This window comes from Rhynchophorus ferrugineus, unplaced genomic scaffold (genome assembly GCF_030347505.1).
Source record: "Rhynchophorus ferrugineus isolate W39M unplaced genomic scaffold, kcgeb_rfMv2 rfM4, whole genome shotgun sequence".
Lineage (NCBI taxonomy): Eukaryota > Metazoa > Arthropoda > Insecta > Coleoptera > Curculionidae > Rhynchophorus > Rhynchophorus ferrugineus.
This window is the reverse complement of record NW_027472583.1, coordinates 51,659,335-51,686,149: the sequence shown is the minus strand read 5'-3', so window position 1 is coordinate 51,686,149 and position 26,815 is coordinate 51,659,335. Positions and strand designations below refer to the sequence as shown.

At 32.9% G+C, this 26,815-nt stretch overlaps 1 protein-coding gene across 3 annotated transcripts in view; it reads left to right on the top strand.

Moving 5' to 3' along the window:
* Positions 1–26,815, top strand: part of LOC143196134 (uncharacterized) — a 110,620-nt gene that overhangs the window by 16,251 nt on the left and 67,554 nt on the right. For 2 of the 3 annotated variants that reach the window (XM_076403752.1, XM_076403751.1), the window contains 4 exons: positions 965–1,147; positions 9,144–9,447; positions 13,206–13,752; positions 16,938–17,278. In XM_076403752.1, the coding sequence (XP_076259867.1) occupies positions 1,008–1,147; positions 9,144–9,447; positions 13,206–13,752; positions 16,938–17,278 (1,332 nt within the window). In that variant the 5' untranslated portion in view covers positions 965–1,007. The remainder of the gene's footprint in view (positions 1–964; positions 1,148–9,143; positions 9,448–13,205; positions 13,753–16,937; positions 17,279–26,815) is intronic. The other variant, XM_076403753.1, reaches the window with a different exon arrangement.

Here is a 26,815-nt window from a genome sequence, read left to right as displayed (position 1 = left end):
AATTTAGCTTAATACCTACCTAAACCTATTTATCTATTTACAATATTATTTTAACTACTACCAACTGAGTACTTTCAAGTCGGTGCCGAACCCAAACAGTTATACTAATTTAGATTTGTTTTGTTGGTAATTAAATTTTTTGTATATGACACAAAATTATATTAATATTTTTATATTTTTTGGGTTCGGCACCGACTTCAAAGTAATCAGTTGGTAGTGGTTAACATAATATTGTAATTAGATAAATAGGTTCCTTGTTTATTTGTGACAATCAGTTCAATTTTTTTGTTTGAGCGCTTCTAGCCCTAGGGTCCGCTACCTAGCCTAGGTGATTTAAGAAATGTTCTAACTAAACAACAACAAAAAGTGATTGTCTCCGCCGGGAATCGAATAGCCGAGAAACGGCCGCATTTGAAGAAAAAGAAAGTGCTGCTTCACGAAGAAAATGCACCGTGTCACAAGTCAGTGAAAACGATGGCAAAAATCCATGAATTGGGCTTCAAATTGCTTCCTCATCTACCGTATTCTCCAGATCTGGCCCCAAGCGACTATTTCCTGTTCTCAGATCTCAAAAGAATGCTCGCTGTGAAGAAATTTTCGTCGAATGAAGAGGCGATCGCCGAAACTGAGGCCTATTTTGAAGCAAATGGTAAATCGTACTACAAAAATGGTATCGAAAAGTTGGAGGGTCGCTATAATCAGTGTATTACCCTTGAAGGGAATTATGTTCAGTGTTCAGTATTTCAATTGCCTGGATGATCTTTTCCTTTTAATATGGTTTTAAAATTGATATTATTTTAAAACACTATTTAATTCATGTAAAGTTTTATTTGTCATAAAATATCATGTTTAATTATCGGGTCGATTCAGACATTTTAGTGATACGCTTTTGGATCTATAATTTTACTCTGCTTTACGATTATTGATTGATTACTGGTTTGGTTTATTTTCGGTTGAATTGCAGGTAAACGACGGAGGATGCTAGTACACAACGTAAGGATAACGAGATGACTCGATGGGCGGGCGAATCGCCCAGAAAACCACCTCCGGGACCACCAGATCCTCGACGGGTCACGGATGACCCTTTAGCTGCTCTGGGTTTAAATACACGGGAACCGAGTGATCTGCAAGTCTACGCTGTTAGTAGGTGAGTTTAAGATATTAAATATTATCGAATTCGTATATAAGTATAAATGTTAGTTGGATCAACATAAGTATGTTGTATTCAGTTTTTGTCTTTTCTCTCCTGGAGAGCAATAAAACGGACATGGGGAAATGTCTTCCCATTTTGGATCCTTCTTAAGCCATGTCAATGTTTTCTAAGATTGATTGATCAATTCCTATACAGTCCACAAGTTCATTATATGCTGAGCTGGGTTTATGTCCATGATAGTCATTGTCTTTGAAATATTCTGGTGTTCTTAGGCGTAGTTTGTCATTAATATTAACTTTTAAATTGTTTAAGCCAAAGTTAACAGTTGTGATATGATAAAAAAGCTTCTACAAGTGATTGGCTTTGGATTTTGGATTGGATTTTTGAGCGGATTTCTTCAAAATTAATCAGAAAAAGCAATTAACATTAAAAATGCAATTTTGCTTTATTTACTTTTAGCGTATGTATTATTATTAGGTGTTTACAGGTGTTTACATAATTTTTTTAAAGTGATATCTAGTACTAAAAATGGGAAATATTAATATGAATAACTACTAAACAACCTAACAATTGTTAAAGTCATTTTTTTCATATTTCTCTATATAAAATAGTATTGCCAATGTAGTATTATTAAGTTATTTAAAAAACAGGTATGTCAATTAAAGAGTGTTCAAAAGTTATGGTGATGTTGCTCCGTTATATAATAATTTTTTAGGTATGCGATCAACAAGGTGGAAAGTATTACAAGCTGCCAAAAGTTAATGAAATTCTTACTGCAGTTACATAGCCCAGCAATATTCAATAACAGATGCAAAGTAATCCTCTTATATGAGAACGTCTTCCTATATTTTGCAAGAGTTGTGAACGATACACTATTATAATTCTACCGCACCCATTGTACTCAGCATATACATAGGGCCTTGTCCATACCACTTGTTAGGATAGTTGCGGCATGGCTTGGCATTAATGATTGGATTGCTGCTAAACCAATATACATTTTTCGACACGTTATCTCCATGTTATCAGAAATATGGGAAATATATACCAAATATGATGATTGCCTGGATGATCTTTCCCCTTTTTGTGTTTGTGTTTGTGAAATATATACCAAATATATAAATACAAATATATACCATATATGGTATTAATTTTTAGTAATAACTGAATGTAAATTTTTTGAAAAGATTTCGTTAAAATTAAAAATATTTTCAGAATACATACAAGTAGTTAATATTAGCAAACAACTACTCAAATAATACAAAATATGTCACAATGAAATCGTAGATTTTCGTCAAGCTCTGCTAATTCAACGACATTTCTAGTTTTCAAAAAAAAAAACATAAACCAGCAGATGGTTCACTCTATAGAAAATAGGAGTAGTTTGTGTATATGGCTTTGGCAGCACTAAGTCTTGTTAGATGCCATCTGCCATTTTAATGGGGAACTTTGCACTGTTGAATATAACTTTCTTCAGCTAACAGTTAAGACCATTTTGCAATTTGAGTTCTATGTCTGTTATTTACAGTAACTTTACAGCGATTACTCTTCATAACTTTCAAGTTGAATTATCAAAACAATACTGTATTGATAAATTAAATTTTTGATACAGTTATAAAGCAGCATCCTACAATATTGTAAAAAGCATATAAGGTATAATGTATAACATCGATGCTTTACATGATCTTATAAAGCAAAATCGTTATGTAACAAGCATTAATAAAAATATATAATTAGTCCACCAAAAGTATTTGTTCGGGTTCGATCCCATATCTGAAAAATATTAAAAATATGTTCAAGATGCATCAAACTTTGTGAATAACATCTATATAGGAATAATACTACACGAATAGATCGTATTAGGTAAATATTTATATGAACTCAAAACAGAAATCGACTGTATGGATCTTCCAAGACGAGCCAAACCCATTAAAAGTTGTTCGCGGAGCAAGCACCTCGATACAAATGGTTATCTGTTTCTTCGGCATTGGCGGCCACGCAGTGGCAGTAGTGCTAGAGCAACGTACGACGGTTAATTCTGAATGATATACTCAAAACTCACTGCATATGCGGTGTAAATTTTTGAATTATATAATCTGGTTATCTCTTCACCAAAGAGCATCGTATTCAACTAGATTCCCAGCCTGAGAAGAGCATACCTGGGAACGAATTGGCTGATAAACTCGGTAAAAATATTATTACAAATAGCCAACAAATTATAAATACATTATATTATAAAGATCTTTCTATATTTGTAAGTCGTATCCTCATGGTAGCCTAGTGCGTTTTGACTGGGATCTGCTGGAGGAGGACAACAAGCTTTGGCTCATTAAGAAGGACTTCTCTTACACTGCTATCTCTGTAGAAAAGAGAGATTTACAAAGACAATTAAGCAGGCTACTGATTGCTCATTGGCAATTTACATATTCCTTCCTAATGGATCCAACTGAGAGATCTTTGTGTCTCAGTTGTGAGGAACTAAGGTTATAGGTTATTACCGATTAAAATAAATAATGGATTGTCTGATTCATTGAGAGATGAATATTTGCCTCAAATGATTTGATTTTCCTAAAAAAATCGACCTTTATTTTAAAATCTAATTTTACCTTCTAAAGAGCTTCATTTATATTAAAGTTTACTTTTATCTATTCACAATTTTATTTATTTGTTTAATTATGTATTTCTTTGTCAATATACTTGTTTTGTTTTGATATTTATTATATAAGATTGAATATTGGTTCTATTTATTTTTGAATTCTAAACTTTATAACAGTAATTGAGTATTGTTTTATTGTTTTGTTGTTCCTTGGAATTCGCAACAGACGGAGGTGTTCTAGCCTCTCTGTTTTCATTAATATTTCTTGGTCTGTGTTGATAGTCTCCAAGAAATGCTAACGTATTAGGGCTAACCAGTTTGCTAACCAATAATTTGAATAAATCATTGTTAGATCAGAAATATAAATAGCAACCCTCGTAATTTTATACCGAGCCCGGTTGCCGGTGTTGAAATTTAGCAGACATTCTTCAGCCACCATAGCTTAACGCAAAACGTAAGAAAGCAGTTCGGTTATGTGCCCATTCGACTGCGAATAAAAGGGAAACGATGAATGTTTTCGTACTCGGATCATTTTTCGTATCTTGTTGTGCAAGTTGTGCACGATTGTACGCGTACCGGCACAGAAAATGGCCGTCAAACTGAAGAACCGTTTGCGAAACGGCGAAATCTGAATCTGAATAAACACGAATCGGTACCGGCCTAGGAATGAGACGACGTCGAAAAAATGTGGAATATATTAGTGGCTGCGCGTAATGTCCGCTTAATTACATAATTAAGATCGATTATGACTTTTCTCAAATTTATTAGGCTTGTTTTCGGATTGCTTCAGCATTTGTGTACTAGAAAGAACGGTGTAGAAGTTGTCGCGTTGATGATAAATGATAATTTTTAAACTGTTGCTGAACTGTACATCTACAAGTCCCGTCGCATATAAATTGGATAGACCAAATTTAAACTCCGAATAAATTTTTAACTATCCTTTCTTAAAATTAGAATATGATTTAATAGTTATTGTGGTTCATTCACGAGATGGACAAAATAATATGAACACTTGACATATAGTCTATTCTATAGACTATATAGTCTGACTATATAAGTGTTTTTGTACATACGTCATGAAGATGTTTATGTATTTTATTAACTAGAATAGAAAAGAGACACAATGTTGTTTACACAATTAGTTCGAACACGTAAATGATGACCCTGTCAAAGTCGTCCGGTTGTCAGACTTATGCAAAATTCTTGAAAGCAATAGTGATAAGGGGTTATAACTCTAACCTATAAACTATTGTGGCTGTATAATTAACTGTAGTTTTTAGATGTACTATAATGTTAAAATAAATTAAAAATTTGATAACATTTTTGTTCAATTATTTTATTTAGATTAGAATTGTTTTGTTTGTTAAAGCCAAACTGAACTAAAACCAACAGTTGATACGGCAACATTGGGACGTTTTGATGTCACAAATTTAGGTAATGTATCTAAAAAATAACTTTGAACAGACTATATATAGTGTATCCAAAGTTTATGACGTCAAAACGTCGCAATGTTGCTATATCAACTCTGAGTTTTTGTTCAGTTTGGCTTTGATATATAACAACATACTAGTTTAAATAAAATAATGAAACAAAATTGTTATCAAATATATATAGTTTATTTTAACATTCTAGTACACTAATGCATATTTTATCGAATATTTTAAGTTACAGTTAATTATACAGCTACAATAATTTATAGGTTAGAGTTGTTTTATTATATTTATATTTAACTCTTTTCCACACCACCCATGAGGTAGAGTTTTAGGCGCGTTTTTGATGAAGTGGTATTACCCTGGAGGCCTAATCTAATCAATTTAAAAATTGTATATCCAAGTAATGTATTTTATTTTCATTAGGTGGCATATTTACTTTTTTACGTTTAGTTCTTGTTGCCTTCGATGGCATGTTTGCTTGTTAAGTCATTTTGATAACACTGTATTTTTTATTTATTCTACTACCTGTGTACACCTTTCTTGATAAAATTAATCACTGAATTCTTCCTAATGCATTTGCCATATCTGTAAAGCAGTTGGTATTTTTTCTCTCCTCGCACATTTTAATCAAATACTCATGTTTATTCTGAATAATAACACATATATCTAATGGGCATAAATCTTTTACAGTCTAGAATACGATGTCCTACAATTATCATATATTAATTATATAAACACCTTTAGATGTTTCCACTCTCATCACTTTGTCTTGAAAAAATCAGAATTGAATTATAATCCCATATTTAGAAAGTTTCACTCAAGTGAATAACTAAGCTATTCATTCCTAATCTATCGAACGTTTGTTCACAATTCCATCATTTCTCAATTTCTTCTTCAATGTATCTGATCGAGGTCATCCAAACCGAAGGTGATATTAACCTTTCCTGTTTCCAGCATAAAGCACAATATATCTACAATGAATTATTAATAAATGTTATGACTAATAAAACTTAATTAATTGTTATTCCATCGTTTATCTTTTTCTATCAACTTTAGTTCTCTTAATACTATTTTTATCATCTTGCCAATAGTAACCGTTGGGTATATTTATCCCGTTCTGAAATATCCATGTCTTAACTAAATATATAAATTGAAATAATAAGTATTTTGATTTGATTATATGCTTTTAAAAATTGTATTTTTTTAAAAGTAATGTCTGGAAGTTCAGACTAACAGTTTCCGTTGAGATAATTGTATTAAATTATGTTTATATTGAAAAAACTACTCACTGCTTTTATACATTTCATATATTTGACTCTGCTGGTGCTAACATCAAGCTGATCTTGATTTATCGCCCGTTTCGTATGAGGACGTTTTCTTTTCGATGAATCCAAGATTATGTTTTTCATTTTTCGAGATATTTCAGTGACCGTGTCCCTACTAATATTCAGTGCAGCTGCAACACGCTGACTATATTCAAAAAAACCACAGCAAATTAATATTTAACAGTAAAAATGCTTACCTCTCTAACGAAACTCTATTTTATGGCAAGAGAAGTTCATTATCTGATTCTTTTTCAAAGTAACTGAATAGAAACGCAATTTGTTCTCTCTGGCTTCGGCGTTTTCATCAGAGTAATAATTTGCGATTTGAAATTTATCAAAGCAAGCAAAGTATTAAAACAATGTTTGCCGGTTTATAATCTCTTATCACTATGATTCTTAAGAATTTTGCTTACATTTGACAACAGGGCGACTTCGACAGTCTGGTTCGGTTACATGTTCGAACTTATCAGACAGCATCTAGTCTCTTTTTTAACTAGAATAAAATGAGAAGGAAAATGTTGTCTGATTCTAAAAGGAATTTACAAATTTCGGCAGCTAATACATTAAACATATTGATTACGTATGTTCACAGCAACTTTGGATCGACTATACACAATATTTATTAATTAACAAGGTGTTGAGCTACCATTTGCTTTGAAAAAAGTTGCAATTTCTCGTCTAATAGATACGTAATAAGTCTGAGTAGTTTCCAGTGCAATGTTGCCCTATTCTTATAGAAAAATACCCGCCAGTGACTTCAATAATGTTGTAGATCACTTTCTGCTCTAAAATTATTTTGAGGTCTTGATTACGTTAAAGACTGTGATGGCCAAGGAAGATTCTTGATGATATTCCAATAGTTCTCAAAACAAAACTGAACAATTTTTGTGTTGTGTTTGGGGGCATTATTGTCTTGGAATATGACAGTGTTTTGGCAGCAATATTCTAGTCATATTAAGAATTTCACTATTGATGATATCGAGATATTCCGACTCAGAGATATGAGTTTTTGGGCTGAACTGTAGCTATATTTTCCCTTTCTATGAAATGAGAACCGGAGAAGACGGTGAAGGCAGTGGACGCCCAAAAGAGGTTGTTACCGACGAAAACATTTCAAAAATCCACCAAATGATTTTGAGTGATCGTAAATTGAAATTGAATTAAATAGCAGATACTCTAAAGTTATCAATTGAACGTGTACATCATATCATTCACGAATATTTGGGTATGAGAACGCTCTGTGTAAAGTGGGTGCCGCGCGAGCTCACTTTTGACCAAAAACAACGACGAGTTGATGATTCGGAGCAGTGTTTGAGGATGATCAAGCGTAATAAACCTAAATTTTTGCGTCGATATGTGACAATGGATGAAACATGGTTCCATCATTTCACTCCGAAGTCCAATCGATAGTCATCCGGCTCCAAAGCGTGGGAAAACGCAACAGTCGGGTGACAAGGTTATGGCGTCTGTATTTTGGGATGCGCATGGAATAATATCCATTGATTACCTTGAAAAAGGAAGGACTATCAACAGCGACTATTACATGGCATTATTGGACCGTTTGAATGACGAAATCGCCGTAAAACGGCCGCATTTGAAGAAAAAGAAAGTGCTGCTTCACCAAGACAATGCACCGTGTCACAAGTCATGGCAAAATGATGGCAAAAATCGAGGAATTGGGTTTCGCACACAGCAACTATTTCCTTCCTCAGTTCTCAAAAGAATGCTCGCTGGGAAGAAATTTTCGTCGAATGAAGAGGTGATTGCCGAAACTGAGGCCTATTTTGAAGCAAAAGACAAATCGAAGACTACAAAAATAGTATCCAAAAGTTGGAGGGTCGCTATAATCAGTGTATCACCCTTAAAAGGAATTATGTTGAATAAAAAAAACTAATTTTGCCAAAAAATTGTCTTTTACTATGGTAGACCGGGGACTTTTCAATTGACCTGTTAAACTCTGCGGAAACATCTGTATACCTGAGATTATTTCCTTTATGTTCACTCGCAGAATTCTATTTGAATACGAATTTTGGTAATTACCTCAGAAGTTTTATTGGGTGGTAGTTGGAGAGAGTTGATATGTTAGAGTTAGAGAGTTTTTTTAGAATAACAGTAATGTAGTCATGTTTTGAGGTAGATGGTTCTTTTTGCTATCTGAAGATGCAATTTTGTTAGCTCAGTTTTCGGAGTGTCATCTTTTTAATGATTGTTGCGATAATTTTTAGAATTGCAAGGTGGTTTCTTTTTGATTACCCTGATAGTGCCCTCACCATCTAGGTCTGAATCATGCGAAAAGTGCAAATGATTGGTGTCTAAAATGCTGATTTTAGATAGAGCAGTTGTAGTAATTTTTAAAAATTGTTTACTTTGAAATAATTCTTTCGAAGGCTCAATTATTTGGTGAATATCATTGATAATCATTTCATGAAGATTTTCGTTAATATTTGAATAATATATGCTCACTTTTGGTCGTATATTTAGTAGCACCGAAATATTTAAATTAAAAAATAGGAAATCTAAATATTGAAGATACTGAAGATACTTTTTTTGGAATGTGAAGTGTTGGCTGATCATGTATAATACCTTAGTAAATAAGTTTTTCATTCAAATATTCTAACAATACTTATTTCATGTTTCAGAGTAAACCCCCTTTTCAATTTACCACCAAAAGGTCTCTTCGATCAGCATTACTCTCCACCCGACCGAGATGACAGGAAGTGTACCACTCGCTCCACCAAGCGGCGTTACGACGAGTTCGACGTTCGGGAGAAATCGCCCGAGATCGACTACGAAGACGACCCGAAGTCCGCGCTTCGACACAGCTCGGTCAGTTCCGGATATAGCGGAAGTAGCATCTCGGAAAACGGATTCGGTTCTCGATTACGACCGGTGGAAGAGGTGGCCGTTTTGGATCAAAATCCGGCTTTCGTTAAATCAATCCGGGTGAGTATACCCTAGTAAATCGCAAATGAAAATGAATCGGTTCTTTAATCGATGAACTAGTTTCTATAGTTCAGTTGGATATTGCTTAACATAATTATCGAATAAAAATTTCTCGCTATAATCATTAGAATTAATGTCATATGTTAAAAGTAATGTCTCGCCAGATATTATTGTTAAATGGAGAAATAGTTCGAATAAATAGCTGTGAAATATTTTTATTTCAATGTGTCCAGTAAAAGGAAAGGCAACTTTTATTTTAGTGTTATATAACATTTAGAACATATGTCTTGAGATCTAATAGCTAAAATATCCAACTACTGTAAATTATATGCGCAAATATCGAAATATTAAGCGATATTGCGATAACATTGATGATAAAGTGGAATTTACAATATTATATTTAAGCGAAATTACATTTAGCACAATTGTCAGTTTAATTAGTACAATTATAGTACATTAGGGTACATTACCTCAATTATATTTCCGTTTTTTCCAAGATATATCAATAATAAAAAGTAAACTTCTGCAAAATTAAATTTTCTGAAAATATACTTCATAAATTTACCTTATAAAAAGGATATAATATCATTTTGATGGAGACATTGTATGTACGACATGAATAAATAATTAAGTATTAATTACCAGAAGCTGTAAATTGTTTCCATTTTCAGGCAGTTTATAAACGACATCCTAATATCTATCATCAGTAACAATATTTTTCAATAAGGACTTATTTGTCTGGTGATGAAGCGACAAGAATGATTCGAAATCACTTTTCAATTTCTTTGCTTTTGAATCATATCAATATCTTTCATATGTATGGAATTGGTTTATTCATTAAAGTTCCCACATTTGTATTCCAGTATAAATTTTAACTATAAAGGGTTAATTGCAGCAATTTTCTGAGTAAACCTGACAGGAATTTTTTTTTCTTAAACAAAATATGACATAGTTCATCAGTTTTTTTTATCATATAACAAAATTATTAGACGTAACAGAAGGCTATAATAAAATAACGTCCGGTTCAACGTGTGCAAAAAACAATTTAATAGATATAATATTTTCAAATGGATCTTCCGTAATTATAGAAATAATAATAATGAAGCTTTCTTTAGCCATGAATACATTGTTGAGAGATGTTAGAGCCAATAACTTACGGTATATTTTGCAAATCTTTTAGAAGTAACTTATTGTCAATAATACAGGTAATGAATATCATCAAAACAGCTACTGATGATAATTTAAATTTAAATAAGCGAAATTATAATTTATACAATTACCAGTATAATTAGTATTTACCGTTACATGAAGGTACGTTAGCGCATCTTTAATTATATTTATTAAGATATTGATTGAGCAAATGGTAAAAGTTTTAAGCATTTATTAAATTTTCATTAAAAGTAATTTTTGTTAATATTAACACTTAAACATATCTTTAAAAAAATAATCATCATTAAAAACTAATTTTGAAGGAATATTATTATCTATTAATTAAATTTCTTGATGATAATCAAGTAGAATTTAATATGAGCTGAATGAGATCAATTGAAGTTAATGTTATTATAACAAAAGTAACTATTTCAAAATTTTAGGGAAATATTAACCACACTTGATAAGAGTTCGATTGATAAATATTGTGGGTGATTTGCCAGAATCGTTGAATATATATAATTACAAATGATTCATTGGTGTTTATTCAGAATTTCTTTAGGAGCAGACATTTTTTAAAATTAAATTAATACGTTGTTACTAGTCGTTTCCGTCTAACCTACAATTTGTCTTTATGATGACTTAAATATAATATATATATATATAATTAGGAGGACCCATCGGCCTTATCTCAGTCTCTGGTGAAATAATGTTTATACAAGTCACTGCTGTATTTTTTATTATATGCACCTAACTGCACCAAATTACACAAGATCAGATAGTTTGATTCTTTTGAGTCTGTGTCCTATTCTGGTGGTATCCAAAAGCTGCAATATTTCAATTTTCTCATGAAAATTGAGTCTTTCCTCATGCCCCCTTGCAATTCTCTTGATTTCTTGAGTAACTGTGGTTATCTGAAGGTCTCGATGTAGGTAATCAGTCCTATAGTATTTAGGTGCACCCACAATACCTCTCAGGACTTTGTACTGAAAAATTTGTATTTTATTTATGTTACTCTTTCCAGAACATCCCCATAATTGAACTCCGTATGTCCATATAGGTTTCAGTATTTGCTTATATAATAGCAATTTATTATGTACTGATAATTGATTTTAATGATATTGATAATTGATTGATAATGATAATTGATTGAGTGATTTTCTTCCAATTAGCCAGTACATTGTCCTATATTTCAATTCCAGTTCTTTTCTTTTCTTCTTTATATGTTCCTTCCAGCGAAGTTTTGCATCGAGATTCATTCTGAGATATTTACCGTTGCTGACGAGCAGAATAATAATTACAAATCACTTGTTCAATGTTCGTGTATTGCAAGGAAGCGTCTTTGGAGTAATTTTTTTCTTTAATATATTATATATTAATGATCTTTTAGTAGAATTAAATTCTAAGACTACTATATTTGTGAATAATATTTTTTGGTACTGTCTTTCATTTAAAATGTTATTATAGAAAAAAAGAGCTTAATATATGTTAAATACACCACCACCAGAATTATTAAGAAGCATTCAATTATTGATCAGGTGTATCAAGATAAAAAAGCATGTTCAGCCTTCGAGAGCCTTTTTAAATAAATTATTCATATGTAATACATAATATTAAACCTATATGGACCTACAGAATTTAATTATGAAAATATTCCGCAAAAGGCAATGTAAGTATAATTATACGTTTGACAGAACGAAGTTTTGAGAATCACAATAATGACACTCACATGATATAGGACTGATATACTTAAAAAGTTAAGAGAATCGCAAAAGGACACGAGGAGCTATTCTAATCTCATATTAATATCGAAATATTGCAGCTCTTGAATAATACCAGAACAAGATACAGACTTTAACATCATTAAACTAGAGACCAACTTGGGACCGATGGGTCTTCCTAGATATATACGTTGATTTAAGCTATTGTAACGACAAATTGTAGGTTAGTTGGCCACTACTAGTAAAAATGTAATAAACTTTTACAACTAAAGGATTTTTATCAGTTTAAGTAGCTTATAATATACTATTCTTTGTTAAGCCACTCAAACATATGGATTTGTCGCTATGGATATTAAATTTTGCTTGCAACGTTGATACTTTTTTCAGGATTTTTCAATTTATGTTTACTTGAATTTTGACAAATCCACTTTTTATCATTACAAACGCTATAATACGTCACGGAAAAAACCTTTTTCTCGTAGAGCTAGAAAACCGGAAAAATTGGATGGGCTTTAATTTGATTTGTGTGGTATGAATTATTGTTGGGACCTTTCTTAAGTGTTGTAAACATTTTACATTCATTTAAATTCTAGTTTGTTTACAAATAATTTATCTATTTAAGGAGTTGTTATTTATGCTCAATAAAATTTACGTTGTGTTGTCTTACATTTTCTTGGTTAACATTTGTTGTTTTTTCGTTAATTATATGAAAAGAACATCTTTTAACATGTGTTTGATGATGTTTTTTTTGTACCAAACAGGAAAAGTGACTAACGGTGAAAAATAGTTTTGAGTGGTCTGTTATGACATTAATATGTAATAATTAGACCTAGAATTGTTTAAAGGATTTAAGTTGATCTAATAAGACTTATTATTGGTTTGTTGCAGATTGCTGGGAGGGGTTTACGAACAACAAAATTAGCACCATCTCAACATTCCAGTAGTTCTGGCGCTGGTACTCTTAGCACCATCCCTGAAGGACGCGTTGACGCTTCGGTACCGATGCCAGTTTGGCCGGGAAATTCGGATGACACTATACTTTTTCAGCTCCACTCCAGAACGGAAATGGGACTGGACATATCCATTCGGGATTTATTAATGGATTTGTTGACCAGTATTGGTCAAGCTCGAAGTCCTGAAGACGCTCTACGCAAGGTGGACGAGAAGATACGGCGCCAATTGGAGATGCTACGCTGTGTCACCGAAGAGGATATGCGCAGGCTATGCGTGAGTTTGAGTAGAGGTCGTCAGGTCAATTCCGTTTTGAGGGCGTTAAGCAGAAGCCCGTCGAGTGGCCAGTCTTCGAATAGTGGACGGGTCCGTTCCTCTAGCATCCAGGAAGAGGATTTTTATCATATTCCATCGGGTTCCTCGAGTAGCGGCTTCAGTGATTCGCCTCCAGGTCAACGAAGGCCGCCTACTCCATTGTCTTATGGTAAGTATTATTATGTTACTGAACTTTCAACTTGATTTCGCTTGTATTCTATAAAAAATAGCAGAATGTTGATGTTAATATGTTCTCAAGTCTTGTAAATTTAAAATCTGTACAAATACATTGTAAAAATTCATCTTTATTTTTTTAATATTATTATTTAATTATTACGTTGTTATTAGTCCTTTCCGACTAATCTACAATTTGTCTATATGATAACATAAATAGGTATATAACTAGGAGGACCTATCGGCCCTATCTCAGTCTCTGGTGAAATAATGTTTATAAATGTCACTGCTGTATTTTTTATTATATGCACCTCACTACACAACATTACACAAGATCAGATGGTTTGATTCTTTTGAGTCTGTGTCCTGTTCTGGTGGTAAACAAAAGCTGCAATACTTCAATATTCTCATGAGAATGGAGTCTTTGCTCATGCCCCCTTACAATTCTCTTGATTTCTGGACTAACTGTAGGTATCTGAAGGTCTCGATGTAGGTAATCAGTCCTATAGTATTTGGGGGCGCCCACAATATCTATGTCCATATAGGTTTCAGTATTTGCTTATATAATAGCAATTTATTATATATTGATAATTGTCATTTTCTTCCAGTTAGTCAGTACATTTTCCTATATTTCAATTCCAGTTCTTTTCTTTTCTTCTTTATATGTTCCTTCCAGCGAAGTTTGGCATCAAGATTCATTCTAAGATATTTAGCGTTGTTACTATATGGAATGATAGTATTATTTAATGTTATTGGTGCTTGTATGGTCTGTTTGTAGGGGAACTGCACATGCATAGATTTACTTTTATTAATTTTTACTTTCCAAGCTTGTGTCCAATTCTTTATATTGTCATTTGCCTGTTGTATTTTCGTCAGGCTTCTTCACTATTGTCTCCGAAAGCTATAATCCCAGCAAATAGTATAGCAAGTATCCACTTCATTCCATGGAGTGTCATTGGAATTTGTATTATTTATTTAACGTTATTCTAGTTTGGCTTAACTTGTAAGACATTGTTATATGAAATCATTGTGTACAATACAATTATTAAGAATTGTCAGAATTCCTGAAACTGAACGTGTTATATTAATTTCATTCCATTACATACTCAGTTATGAATCAACAGCTGTACTATACAATGAATAGATTTCTGCTGTGAACAAAGTTTAAACATTTTGTGCCTCTTTAAAATATTAAATTATAATTTCAATCGTTTAATATATACAAGTCTTAATATAAGATCTTTTACTAGAGAGTTGGATTATGCTTAACTTAAACTGAAACTTTTAGTTATCACTTTACACTTTATATAAGTTCGTGTGGTTTGGTTCGTTTGAATATTCTGATTTACTGCACTGATAGGCTTTGTGATTGACTGATAAATGAATCACGTTGATCTTCGATCAAGTTCTGAGTATCTTTCGACTATCCAGTATAGTTGTTTAATTTTGAGCTGATGTACTCAGCTTTATGTCTAATATGATGTTTGAATAGATGCCGGTATTTCGCTGATTCTGCTTGATGAATTGGGCTTTCTGAACTTTCTCTTTTTTCGCCGCAATTCAGAATTGACATGAACTGATTATAAGATATTAAGCTGCATCTTTCAGTCTCTAGCTCATCTGTGGATCTCGATGATTGTCACTTGAGATATTTCTGTAGCTCTTGACAGAGGTGTGTTTTGTGATAATGACTCTACCGTCAGTAAAATTAAGTACCGTCTTTCCTGTTCTAAGGATATCAGCAGTGTAGAGCCGTATAATAGTGCTTCGAAGATACCTTGTCTGGTTGTTTGGCAGGTTTTGATTAATTAACTTAATTGCTTGATTATCAGTGCAATGAGATTTATTCTTTTAGAGATAGTGAATATATAATGAGATTCTTTTTTAGAGTTTTTTAAATTTATTCGACGTTGATCACTGTGGTGAATCTGCCTAATAGATGTAGCGAAATTGGGATATTTTATTATCTTCTTGATGTTCTTTAATTTTTCAGTCACCTTTTTAATAGTGGCAGTGTAAACAATTGATTTTGGTTCCCTTCATATTATCAGAACTTACTACATATACCCTATAATTTTTTTAATCGAATCTTTGCTATTTTAATAGGAGTAATCCAATATTCGGCCTAATCAAGATTTTATGTCCTAGTTAAAGCTAATTTTCCTATTTTTAATTAATAGAGAAATATTTGTTTTGGGATTTTAACATTAGTTTACTACATATATATCAAATTATTTGAATAAATCCGCAAATTTGGTTAATTTGATATAAATTATTGACGCTGAAGTCAATATTGGGTGGGCAATTTTTGATTTCATTTTAATAATACTCTTGAGACTATATCTATAAAAATTTTAGATTGTTGTTTCTCATTTATTATTGTCTTCTTTAATTTGTTATTACATATTTTTATTATTCATTGAAAATGGTTTCAGATAATATATCAATATATTGATCAATAGTAATCAATATATAATGCCGTTGAATTTAGCTTGGCAGTAGTTGATTTCCTTAACTTAATTTTACAGCAGATTTTCGAATGTTTTGTTCCTTTTCTCGAACAACTTCATGAATTATTTTCCTAAGTGTAATTGTTCGTATATATTTTAGACCTATAAATACATTTAAAAGATTTTTTAAATTTAATCAATGTATTTTATTCAAAGTATTATTCATTGATAACAGCTACTTTTTAAAACTTTCAAGAATCGATTGATCGATTTGATTTGATCTCGAAGGAACTATATGTCCTTTGAGGCTATCCATATCTAGTAATCAGAAGGAGCACGGTCTGGGGAATACGGCGGATGGGGTAGCTCTTGCCATTTTAATGTAACTAAGTGTTTTCGTCGATATTGTAACATGTGGTCGAGCGTTGTCATGCTGAACAGTAACACTGTTGTGTCTTTGTTGATCAAACGTATCAATTCGACAAAATGACGTATAGTGAAAAATGAGGCACCCGATTATTTACCTTTAAAATTCATTTATAGGTCTGATATCTTGATAAAAATTGAAATATAAAGCCCATCCTCAAAGGAAATAACGAATGTTAATAACTCGTTCAATCATATGCTGAATACAAAATAATTTCTAAAAGCAAATTTGAGAAAGAAACTAAAGCTTAATAATATTTAATAATAATTAAATGTTTTTTGTACGGTGTGTTTTTGTTCATAGGAAGGAAACCTTCTATATCTCTTGGTAATTTTCCTGCCGAAGAGTCATCGACGCTGTCTCGGGGAATAAGGAACGCTCTGATTTATGGGACTTTGTATCGCCAGAAGACTTCGCCAGCGAAGGAACCTACCGCTGCTTGTGATAGCGATCTCGCACACTCTGATAAAATGAAAAACTGTGATAGAAAAGACCTGCTGGAACCGGAAGCTCTGACGACGAAAATGGGCCATCTGGAGTCGGCCAGAGACAACAAACCTAGCGTATGGGAGATGTACTACGGAGTGAAGGCCGAAGGAAGTGGGAGATATGGCCAGGGCCGTCCCAGTGATGTCCCGATTTTCGTAAGTAATTTTGTTGCACTGTTTAAACTTATATAACTTCGATAATTAATTAAATGTTACAACTTAACGCGATAAGATCATAAATTGATATTAACTTAGCATAAATATGAATGAAAAACGAGACCATTAAGCATACTGAATAAGAAACAATTTAAAAAGGATCTTATTTGGGTTATGATTCATCAGTACTCCAATTGTTTAGTATCATGATTCATAAGTATTCCAGGAGAACTTGTCATAACTTTTGGTTATGTATATTGACGAATATATTTTATTTACATACATTGGGTGTATATATTTCCATTTTACGTCATTTGTGTGGTGGAAATGAAAAGAATATAGCGTTATGAAAGAATGTATATACGAGGGCAGTTTGGTAATCAGTGACTTTCTGAATTTCCTGCCAAGGTTATTACTGAAACCAAGGAAAGGCTTGGGTACTTTGGGCACCATCATCATTAAGAGGTAGCTTACTCAGTTCGTTGAATGTTCAGGTCGCTTAAAAGAGGTCGTTACGCTAGAAAACGTCGATTAGATGCATGGGATGATATTGGATGAACGGAGAAGGAAAATATGTGAGGTTGTCCATCCTAACTGACATTACATTTTACTCGAATATTTGGATTTACTATTTAAGGGAGTGATTGGTGATGTTTAGCAGCAATCAATACACTAGAGACCAAGAAACAATAAAAAAAAATGTTGAAAAGGGTAAACTGATAACCGGCGAGTCATTATTCGCAGCTGAATTCAAGTAAAAAACGATAGCAATAGGAGAAAAAATAATGTTGTTCTATTAAGACAATATGTGTGCGTGTCGTTATGGCCGAAAATCTATAAATTGAGCTACAAAGTGCTACCTCATTCAGCATTTTTTCCAGATATAGCACGCTGCTCTCAAACCTGAAGAAATTACTTTGTGGAAAGAGATCATCTCTGCATGCGGTCATTGACAAAGAATTATTTTGAACGAATAAAACATTAGAAAAACACTGATCTATATTGAGCTAAAGACAATTATGTTCAGAAATGAAGCGATTTTTTTCCAAAAACATATCTTTCATTCAAAAAGTTACTGATTTATCAAATGTCCCCGTATAAATAGGAAAGTCTGTAGAATAAAGCAAATTATAATATTTTTTTATAACTTTTGAGTTTATTTTGGGACATTTGATCTAATAACTATGAATTAGTTTAGTTTTATTTTCTAATTGAGGCTGTTATACTATTATTCATTATAATTATAAACACTTGTAGATTGTTTCTTCCATTTAGACAATTCATGATACCAAAACCGGTTTCTCTAACATTTTGCATTAACATTAACAAAATAATAGTAGAATAAGCGTAAGAATAATATATTTTTAGTATACAGTAAGGAAAGATTAGCATATAAGCTAGTAAAACCTTTAAGTTTTCTATAAAGCTGGAAACTAAGCTTTCTGTGCTGCCTTTGATTATTCTATCAGTAATTTTGTGAAGGATGTGGGGGTTAATGATCAATAATATGAACAATAGTGCGATTTTTACATTTGCTTTTTGAATTTGTTTTTTAACATGTCATTAGTTCTCGATATTTTAAAATGTTCATGTTAAAATGGAGCATAAACTTATTCTTCTTCAACAATTTTACTGTATTTTCAATTTCAATTCTGTCCAATAAAGTTTTTTAATAATTCTTCTAAATGCATTTGAGATTTTTTATTTAATTAATTACATTTTACATTAACAGGTCAATTGGAAACTCCCCGGCTTACCATAGTAATACACTTTTTCTTGGCAAAGTTAGTTTTTTTTATTCAACGTAATTCCCTTCAAGGGTGATACATTGATTATAGCGACCCTCCTCCTATATGCTTCAAAATAGGCCTCAGTTTTCAGAAAAGACGATCACCTTTTCATTCGACGAAAATTTCTCTGCAGCGAGCATTATTTTGAGATCTGATAACAAGAAACAGTCGCTGGGGGTCAGATCTGGAGAATACGGTGGATGGGGAAGCAATTCGAAGCCCAATTCATGGATTTTTGTCATCGTTTTTACTGAATTGTGACACGATGCATTATCTTGGTGAAGCAGCACTTTCTTTTTCTTTAAATGCGGCTGTTTTTTGGCGATTTCGTCTTTTAAACGGTCCATTAACGCTATGTAATAGTCGCTGTTGATGGTCCTTCCTTTTTCAAGGTAGTCAATGAAAATTATTCCATGCGCATCCCGAAGTACAGACGCCTTAACCTTGCCAGCCGACTGTTGCGTTTTCCCACGCTTTGGAGCGGGTTCATCGTGTGCAGTCCACTCGGATGACTATCCATTGTACTTCGGAGTAAAATGATGGAGCCATGTTTCATCCATTGTTACATATCGACTCAAAAACTCGGGTTTATTACTCTTGATTATCTTCAAGCACTGTTCCGAATCATCAACTCGTTGCTGTTTTTGGTCAAAAGTGAGCTCGCTTGGCACTCACTTTGCACAGAGCTTTCTCTTATCTAAATATTCGTGAATGATATGACGTACACGTTCAGATGATATATTTAGAGTGTCTGCTATTTCATTTAATATCAATTTATGGCCATTCAAAGTCATTTTGTTGATTTTTTAAATGCTTTCGTCGGTAACAACCTCTTTTGGTCGTCCACTGAGTTCACCCTCTTCCGTGATCATTTCACCACGTCTAAACTTAGCATACCGATCCTTGATGTCTGATTTTCATAGGACAGTGTTCGGAAAATCGGCATCAAGCCAAGTTTGTGCTTCAACTGTATTTTTTTCCTTCAAAAAGCAATATTTTATAAACACGCGAAATTCCTTTTTATCCATTTTTTTCACAATAACAAAAGTTGTTTCACTCAAAATGCTATAATTCAGGAATGAATGATTCGACAGTTGTCAAACTAAAAACATATGGATTTAATTGTAATAGCGCCATCTATGTGTCAGGCCAGGGACTTTCAATTGACCTGTTAGGTATGTCTAGTACATTCTTAATTTATAAATTAATTTATTACTACTGTTCTGTTCTACTTGCATTAATATACTAGCAAAGCGAGTATGGGGTTCGAAAAAGTGAAATAAACGAATTTAATTTTATATTATGAATTGTTTTTTAGCCTTAAATATTAACTCTGGGCGTAATATTTTCGCAGAATTATTAATAACGCGAGCAGAGAATCTTTTTTTGTTTGCGTAATAGTGATCGATTTGAAATATGCCCTGGTACCCGTCTAGCTGGTACCTACGAGGCGTGGTATCTCTCTAGCATCGTTGCAAAATGTATCGACCTGTCTGTTGGTATACATTTCTAGGTTACTGCTTCGTTCTAATGGTCCTGTTAAGCGACTGATTTGTGCAACAGCACAAGTGATTTACTGTTTAGCGTTCGTACTCAATTAGCACCAGTTGCCCAACGGACAATTCTCGATAGGAGCCGTGTTTTTTGCTTTGTTTAATAACGTCGTTTATTTTTTATCGTTTTTTTTGTTGGTTAGGACTGGGTATATGTTTATAATATTTGTCTTTTCTACTCTATTTTTTTAGAATCTAACAAGAATCTATTTTGTCTAATTTCATAAGCCATATCATATGTTATTATATTAAGATTGATAGTTTGAGTTAATATGATACTTTATTACGCCGAATAATGCGGGATATTTTTATTACCAGGGTATTACGGGATGCATATTACATTGGTACTCTACTTTTGTATATAGGAATCGTTTTTAGTGGCGCGTTGTATCTGGTGATGAAAATCTCAAGTGCGAAAAGGCATGAGTTGGTCCAGGACAACCATCCATCTCCACATCGACCCTAAAACAGAATGGAGTCCGACTACCTATATCTGGGAAACTATAAGAACCCAACTTGCCATATTCATAAATAGCGGGTCTTATATGATATAGGGAACCTATTCTGATGAGTCTTATATTTAGTCTCGAGGCCTTAGTATTTGTGGTGTGGAAGAAATCCGATCGTGGACGCAGAAAGTAATCCAACTACTTATATCTCGGAAATTATAAGAGATAAATTGAAATTCTTACCAGACTCGTAAATAGCCAGTCTTATATGCTATAGGGAAGCTATTCTGACGAGTCCACTATTTACTTTTGAGGACTTAGTATTTGGGGTGTGGAAGAAATCCGATCGTGGACGCAGAAAGTAATCCGACTACTTACATCTCGAAAATTAAAAGAGATAAATTGAAATGCTTGCCAAACTCGTAAATAGCCAGTCTTATATGCCATAGGGAACCTATTCTGATGAGTCTTATATTTAGTCTCGAGGACTTAGTATTTGTGGTGCGGAAGAAAACCGATCGTGGACGCAGAAAGTAATCCGACTACTTATATCTCGGAAATTATAAGAGATGAATTGGAGTTCTTACTAGACTCGTAAATAGCCAGTCTTATATGCCATAGGGAACCTATTCTGATGAGTCTTATATTTAGTCTCGAGGACTTAGTATTTGTGGTGTGGAAGAAATCCGATCGTGGACGCAGAAAGTAATCCGACTACTTACATCTCGAAAATTATAAGAGATAAATTGGAGTTCTTACTAGACTCGTAAATAGCCAGTCTTATATGCCATAGGGAACCTATTCTGATGAGTCTTATATTTAGTCTCGAGGACTTAGTATTTGTGGTGTGGAAGAAATCCGATCGAGGACGCAGAAAGTAATCCGACTACTTATATCTCGGAAATTATAAGAGATGAATTGGAGTTCTTACTAGACTCGTAAATAGCCAGTCTTATATGCCATAGGGAACCTATTCTGATGAGTCTTATATTTAGTCTCGAGGACTTAGTATTTGTGGTGCGGAAGAAAACCGATCGTGGACGCAGAAAGTAATCCGACTACTTATATCTCGGAAATTATAAGAGATGAATTGGAGTTCTTACTAGACTCGTAAATAGCCAGTCTTATATGCCATAGGGAACCTATTCTGATGAGTCTTATATTTAGTCTCGAGGACTTAGTATTTGTGGTGTGGAAGAAATCCGATCGTGGACGCAGAAAGTAATCCGACTACTTACATCTCGAAAATTATAAGAGATAAATTGGAGTTCTTACTAGACTCGTAAATAGCCAGTCTTATATGCCATAGGGAACCTATTCTGATGAGTCTTATATTTAGTCTCGAGGACTTAGTATTTGTGGTGTGGAAGAAATCCGATCGAGGACGCAGAAAGTAATCCGACTACTTATATCTCGGAAATTATAAGAGATGAATTGGAGTTCTTACTAGACTCGTAAATAGCCAGTCTTATATGCCATAGGGAACCTATTCTGATGAGTCTTATATTTAGTCTCGAGGACTTAGTATTTGTGGTGTGGAAGAAATCCGATCGTGGACGCAGAAAGTAATCCGATTACTTACATCTCGGAAATTATAAGAGATAAATTGAAATGCTTACCAGACTCGTAAATAGCGAGTCTTATATGCTATAGGGAACCTATTCTGACGAGTCCACTATTTAGTTTTGAGGACTTAGTAGTTGGGGTGTGGAAGAAATCCGATCGTGGACGCAGAAAGTAATCCGACTCCTCATATCTCGGAAATTCTAAGAGATAAATTGAAATGCTTACCAGACTCGTAAATAGCGAGTCTTATATGCTATAGGGAAGCTATTCTGACGAGTCCACAATTTAGTTTTAAGGACTTAGTATATGGGGTGTGCAAGATATCCGAGCGTAGAAATTGAATGGAAACTATAAATAACATTTTGTCGTGTTAAGATCAGGTCAATCAGTCAATGATCAATTCCTGTTTTATCTACTCTTTATTCATATCTGCTTCTCAATAATATACTTCTGTCATATTAAGTGTTGTCATGGAATATTTACTAGAATTCATTATTAGTTCCTCGAACTCTTGAGTTGAATGGTAGATGCATTCAGAATTTAAAATAACATGCTTTGGTGAATAATTACTAAATTTTTGGGAATTTTGCTATAATTTCATGAAACTTTATGTAAATTCCTTATAATTTCTAAAATTTTTTTTATTTGATTTAAATTCATATTAAAGTATTACTAGATAAAATTTAATTAGGAATTTAAAATAATATTCGAGTTATTAAGATTTATATGCATCAGTTGCAAAAACCGCGAAGAAAAGCGAGCGAGAATCCAAATAGGCCAGTTGGACGGTTACTGTTGTTCGGATGAAAAGTGAAATTGGTTCGCATGAAAAAATAATATTCGAGTTATTAAGATTTATTTAAAAAGTAAACAAAATCTTAATCATAATTAATATTTATCGAAATTATATTTTATGATTTTTTTAATAGAAAAGTGAAGCTGATTGGACATGGTGAACGAATTATTGGCTAAAAATTGTTATATAACACAAGGACACGCTTATATACTGATATTATGTAACTGTCTGAAAACTTAAGGATTATAGGAGTTATCCAAAATTTAAAGGAATAGACGCAACATTATTTTGTGATTTGTAAGGTATTTGGTATTCCTTTGTTCAATAACCCTCCGATACAAGTTAAATTAATTCAGTTAAAGTTTCCTTGCAAGTAACTCGAAATTATTTATCCTTGTTTGATGTAATGGTGTAATTGTTTTAGGATAAAACAGAAATATTGACAGTGTCAGAAATGCTTCAAAATATATTAGACCTATATTATTAAGTTTAGTAGGGGTCGGCTTCTGATCATGTCTAACTTTAACAATTCGTTTATTATTATCTATTTTCGCACATCTTCAGCATTTCAAAACTATGAATCCAAGCTATAGTGCATCGATGACTGGAGAGTATACTGGATTTGGCAGAACTTCTCATTGGAGCTGTAAGAGTGTGTTATTCACAATTTGTATCATATGTAAATATATGAAAGCGATGGATTTGTCTGAAATAAACTGCCTGAAAGTGTTTTGAGGGTTAGAGCTGGGTTTTCATCCAATAAGTCTAATAATTAATCGTTCTCGAACTTTTATACCAAAAATCACCACTTTTAAATTATTGTAAGGAAGCATAAGAATTGGAAAATGATGGAGCTGAATCAACAAACGTTTCTAAAAGTGTTTTATGGGCTTCGACAGTAATTTTCTTCGATATCGAAATTTTAATTTTGGAAGCTCCATTATTAGCACTGTACATCAATATCTTGAGTTTATACTATCTATACATTGAATGTTTTAATAATAACAAGCCAAAACTCTTGTTTTATATAGAGAAGTGTTAAAACCGCCGAATTTGTAAGATATCGCTAATTAAAATACATGCAAACACATAATATCATAATATTATTTGAAATGCCTCCATTAATATTAAAATTCTTGCAAATGACGCTTATGTACTTTAAAACTTGATATTTTTGCAAACAAAAAATATTTTACTATTTCCAAATCTCTAGTATTCCAAGGTTATGTTGTAGTAGACGGATGTCTGATCTCATTTTAACCATAACATGTACAGTTATAATTTTATTAACTTATTTTAATAATCACTGATGCAGTTCGTGTCAAGTTTAGGCAATTTTAGCCAAATATATGCATCAGTTGCAAAAACCGCGAAGAAAAGCGAGCGCGAATCCAAACAGGCCAGTGGGACGGTTACTGTTGTTCGGATGAAAAGTGAAATTGGTCGGCGGGCAATCATAACCGTCAATATAGCCGGAACCGACGCGGACCCGGCCTTAGGCATGGAAAATCCGAGCGGTCTATACCGGAGAAATCGTGGCTACCGATGCAGATTCGGGCGATTATCTCAGTGTGCTGCGCCGCCCCCTCACCTCACATACACACACTCGCCGAAAGAAAGCTGGCGGAATTACGCCACGACCTACTAGATCCTTACGCTATTAGCCCGATCAACCGGTTGAAAGCAAAACCCTACCGATTTGTTTTGCCTACCAAATTCTAGTTAACTTAAAAGTAGATATATAATTGTTCTGGGCTAAATAGACTTTCCTTATTGAATTATTAAGAATTATGATGATTATCTCAGATCGGTTAATAGAAGATTTCATTTTTGATCGTAAAAATACTGATTTTATACCATCTAGAATTAGTACGATGGGAGCTTGATAAGTCAGTGACTTTTTGAATGAACATTTAAACTTTTTATTCCATTCAAATAATAGGGTTTCTCGTTTGAAGGGCTTAAGGTAGATTGTAAATTCTGTTTTGCTTCATTTAAGTGGTTTGGAAACAGAAAATTGTCACACGGGGTTAAATTTGTGGAATATGCTATATGGGGAGCAGTTCGTACTTTTATTTGTGGATTTTCGCCAAATGTGGCATTTTTTGCATCAAATCAATATCAAATCTCCCAAAAGCTCTGAAAATGTTTCTCCGGTGATCATTTTATCATTTTTAAGATAACTGATATGAATGATATTGTGTGTATCCTAAGAAACTGTTGCTGACCGATAGATACAACTTGGCCTTCTTTGGTGTACGTTCACCCGGAGAAGTGCGATGATTTATTGTTCTTTTATCTCCGGTGTTTGGTGATGCATCCACGTTTTGAAAGGGTGCAAAAGCTTGTTCGGATTACCGATATTAACTCCAAACACTTCTTTGAAGGAGTCATATGGTTGTGTTTGAGGAATTGAGGCACCCATCCCGCGGATAGTTTTTCATATAAAAATATTCACATAAAAGGTGATGTACCCGCTCAATTGAAATGCGTATAGCATCAGCCACATCGATGGTCCATTACCATTCCATTGATTTAATAGACGATTTCTGACGAGCTCGTTTGGGATTTTGTTTCAAATTCACTAAACCACTTCTTAAATTTTATAATTGATGATGCAGAGCCCCGATGGTTTTTATTAAATCTTCAGTTAAGCTCGATCAGCACACGAAAATTACATTTTTCCATTATTGTTAAATTTATAAAAGTTTACTGCTGTTAATAATTCCTCACTCTTTTGTTAGTTATTAGTTTGTAATTTTTCTTTAATTAATTATTTTGTTATTTCATTTCATTATTTTTATAGAGGTTTGTGGAGATGCTGTTGTTGTTTGTTTAATATTAACACCAATTCAACATTGGTTATTTAATGTGAGCTACGATTTGGTGGAAAATATTTGCCAACCATTTGCACAGTTTGGAAAAGTCAATAATCAAGGAAATTTGCTACTATTCAAATTAATTGATTTACCAAAAATACCATTATATTATAAAGATACTAAAATAATACCATAAAGAAGAATATTCTGTGCATGTTTTTCAATTTTACATTGTGTTTTAGTAACAGATATATTTTAATAATGGATATAATATAAAATATTTTTTTAAATAATAAGATCATAATCGAGAATTGATAGTGAGAACTTATTATAGAAATTTTTAAAATATTCCTCTATATTTTAATCCAATTCTTGTAATATTGCAGTGTAGTGTAGTGTAGTAACGTAGCATTTAAAAGCAAAAAAAGACTTGAAAGCTATTTTATGGAAAGAATTGGCGACAAAATGAACTGAAAGAACAAACAAGACTAGATCAACTATCTTGTAATTTAAATGACACTAATGTTTAGAGTATTCTTAACCCTCCTAAATAAACGACCAAAA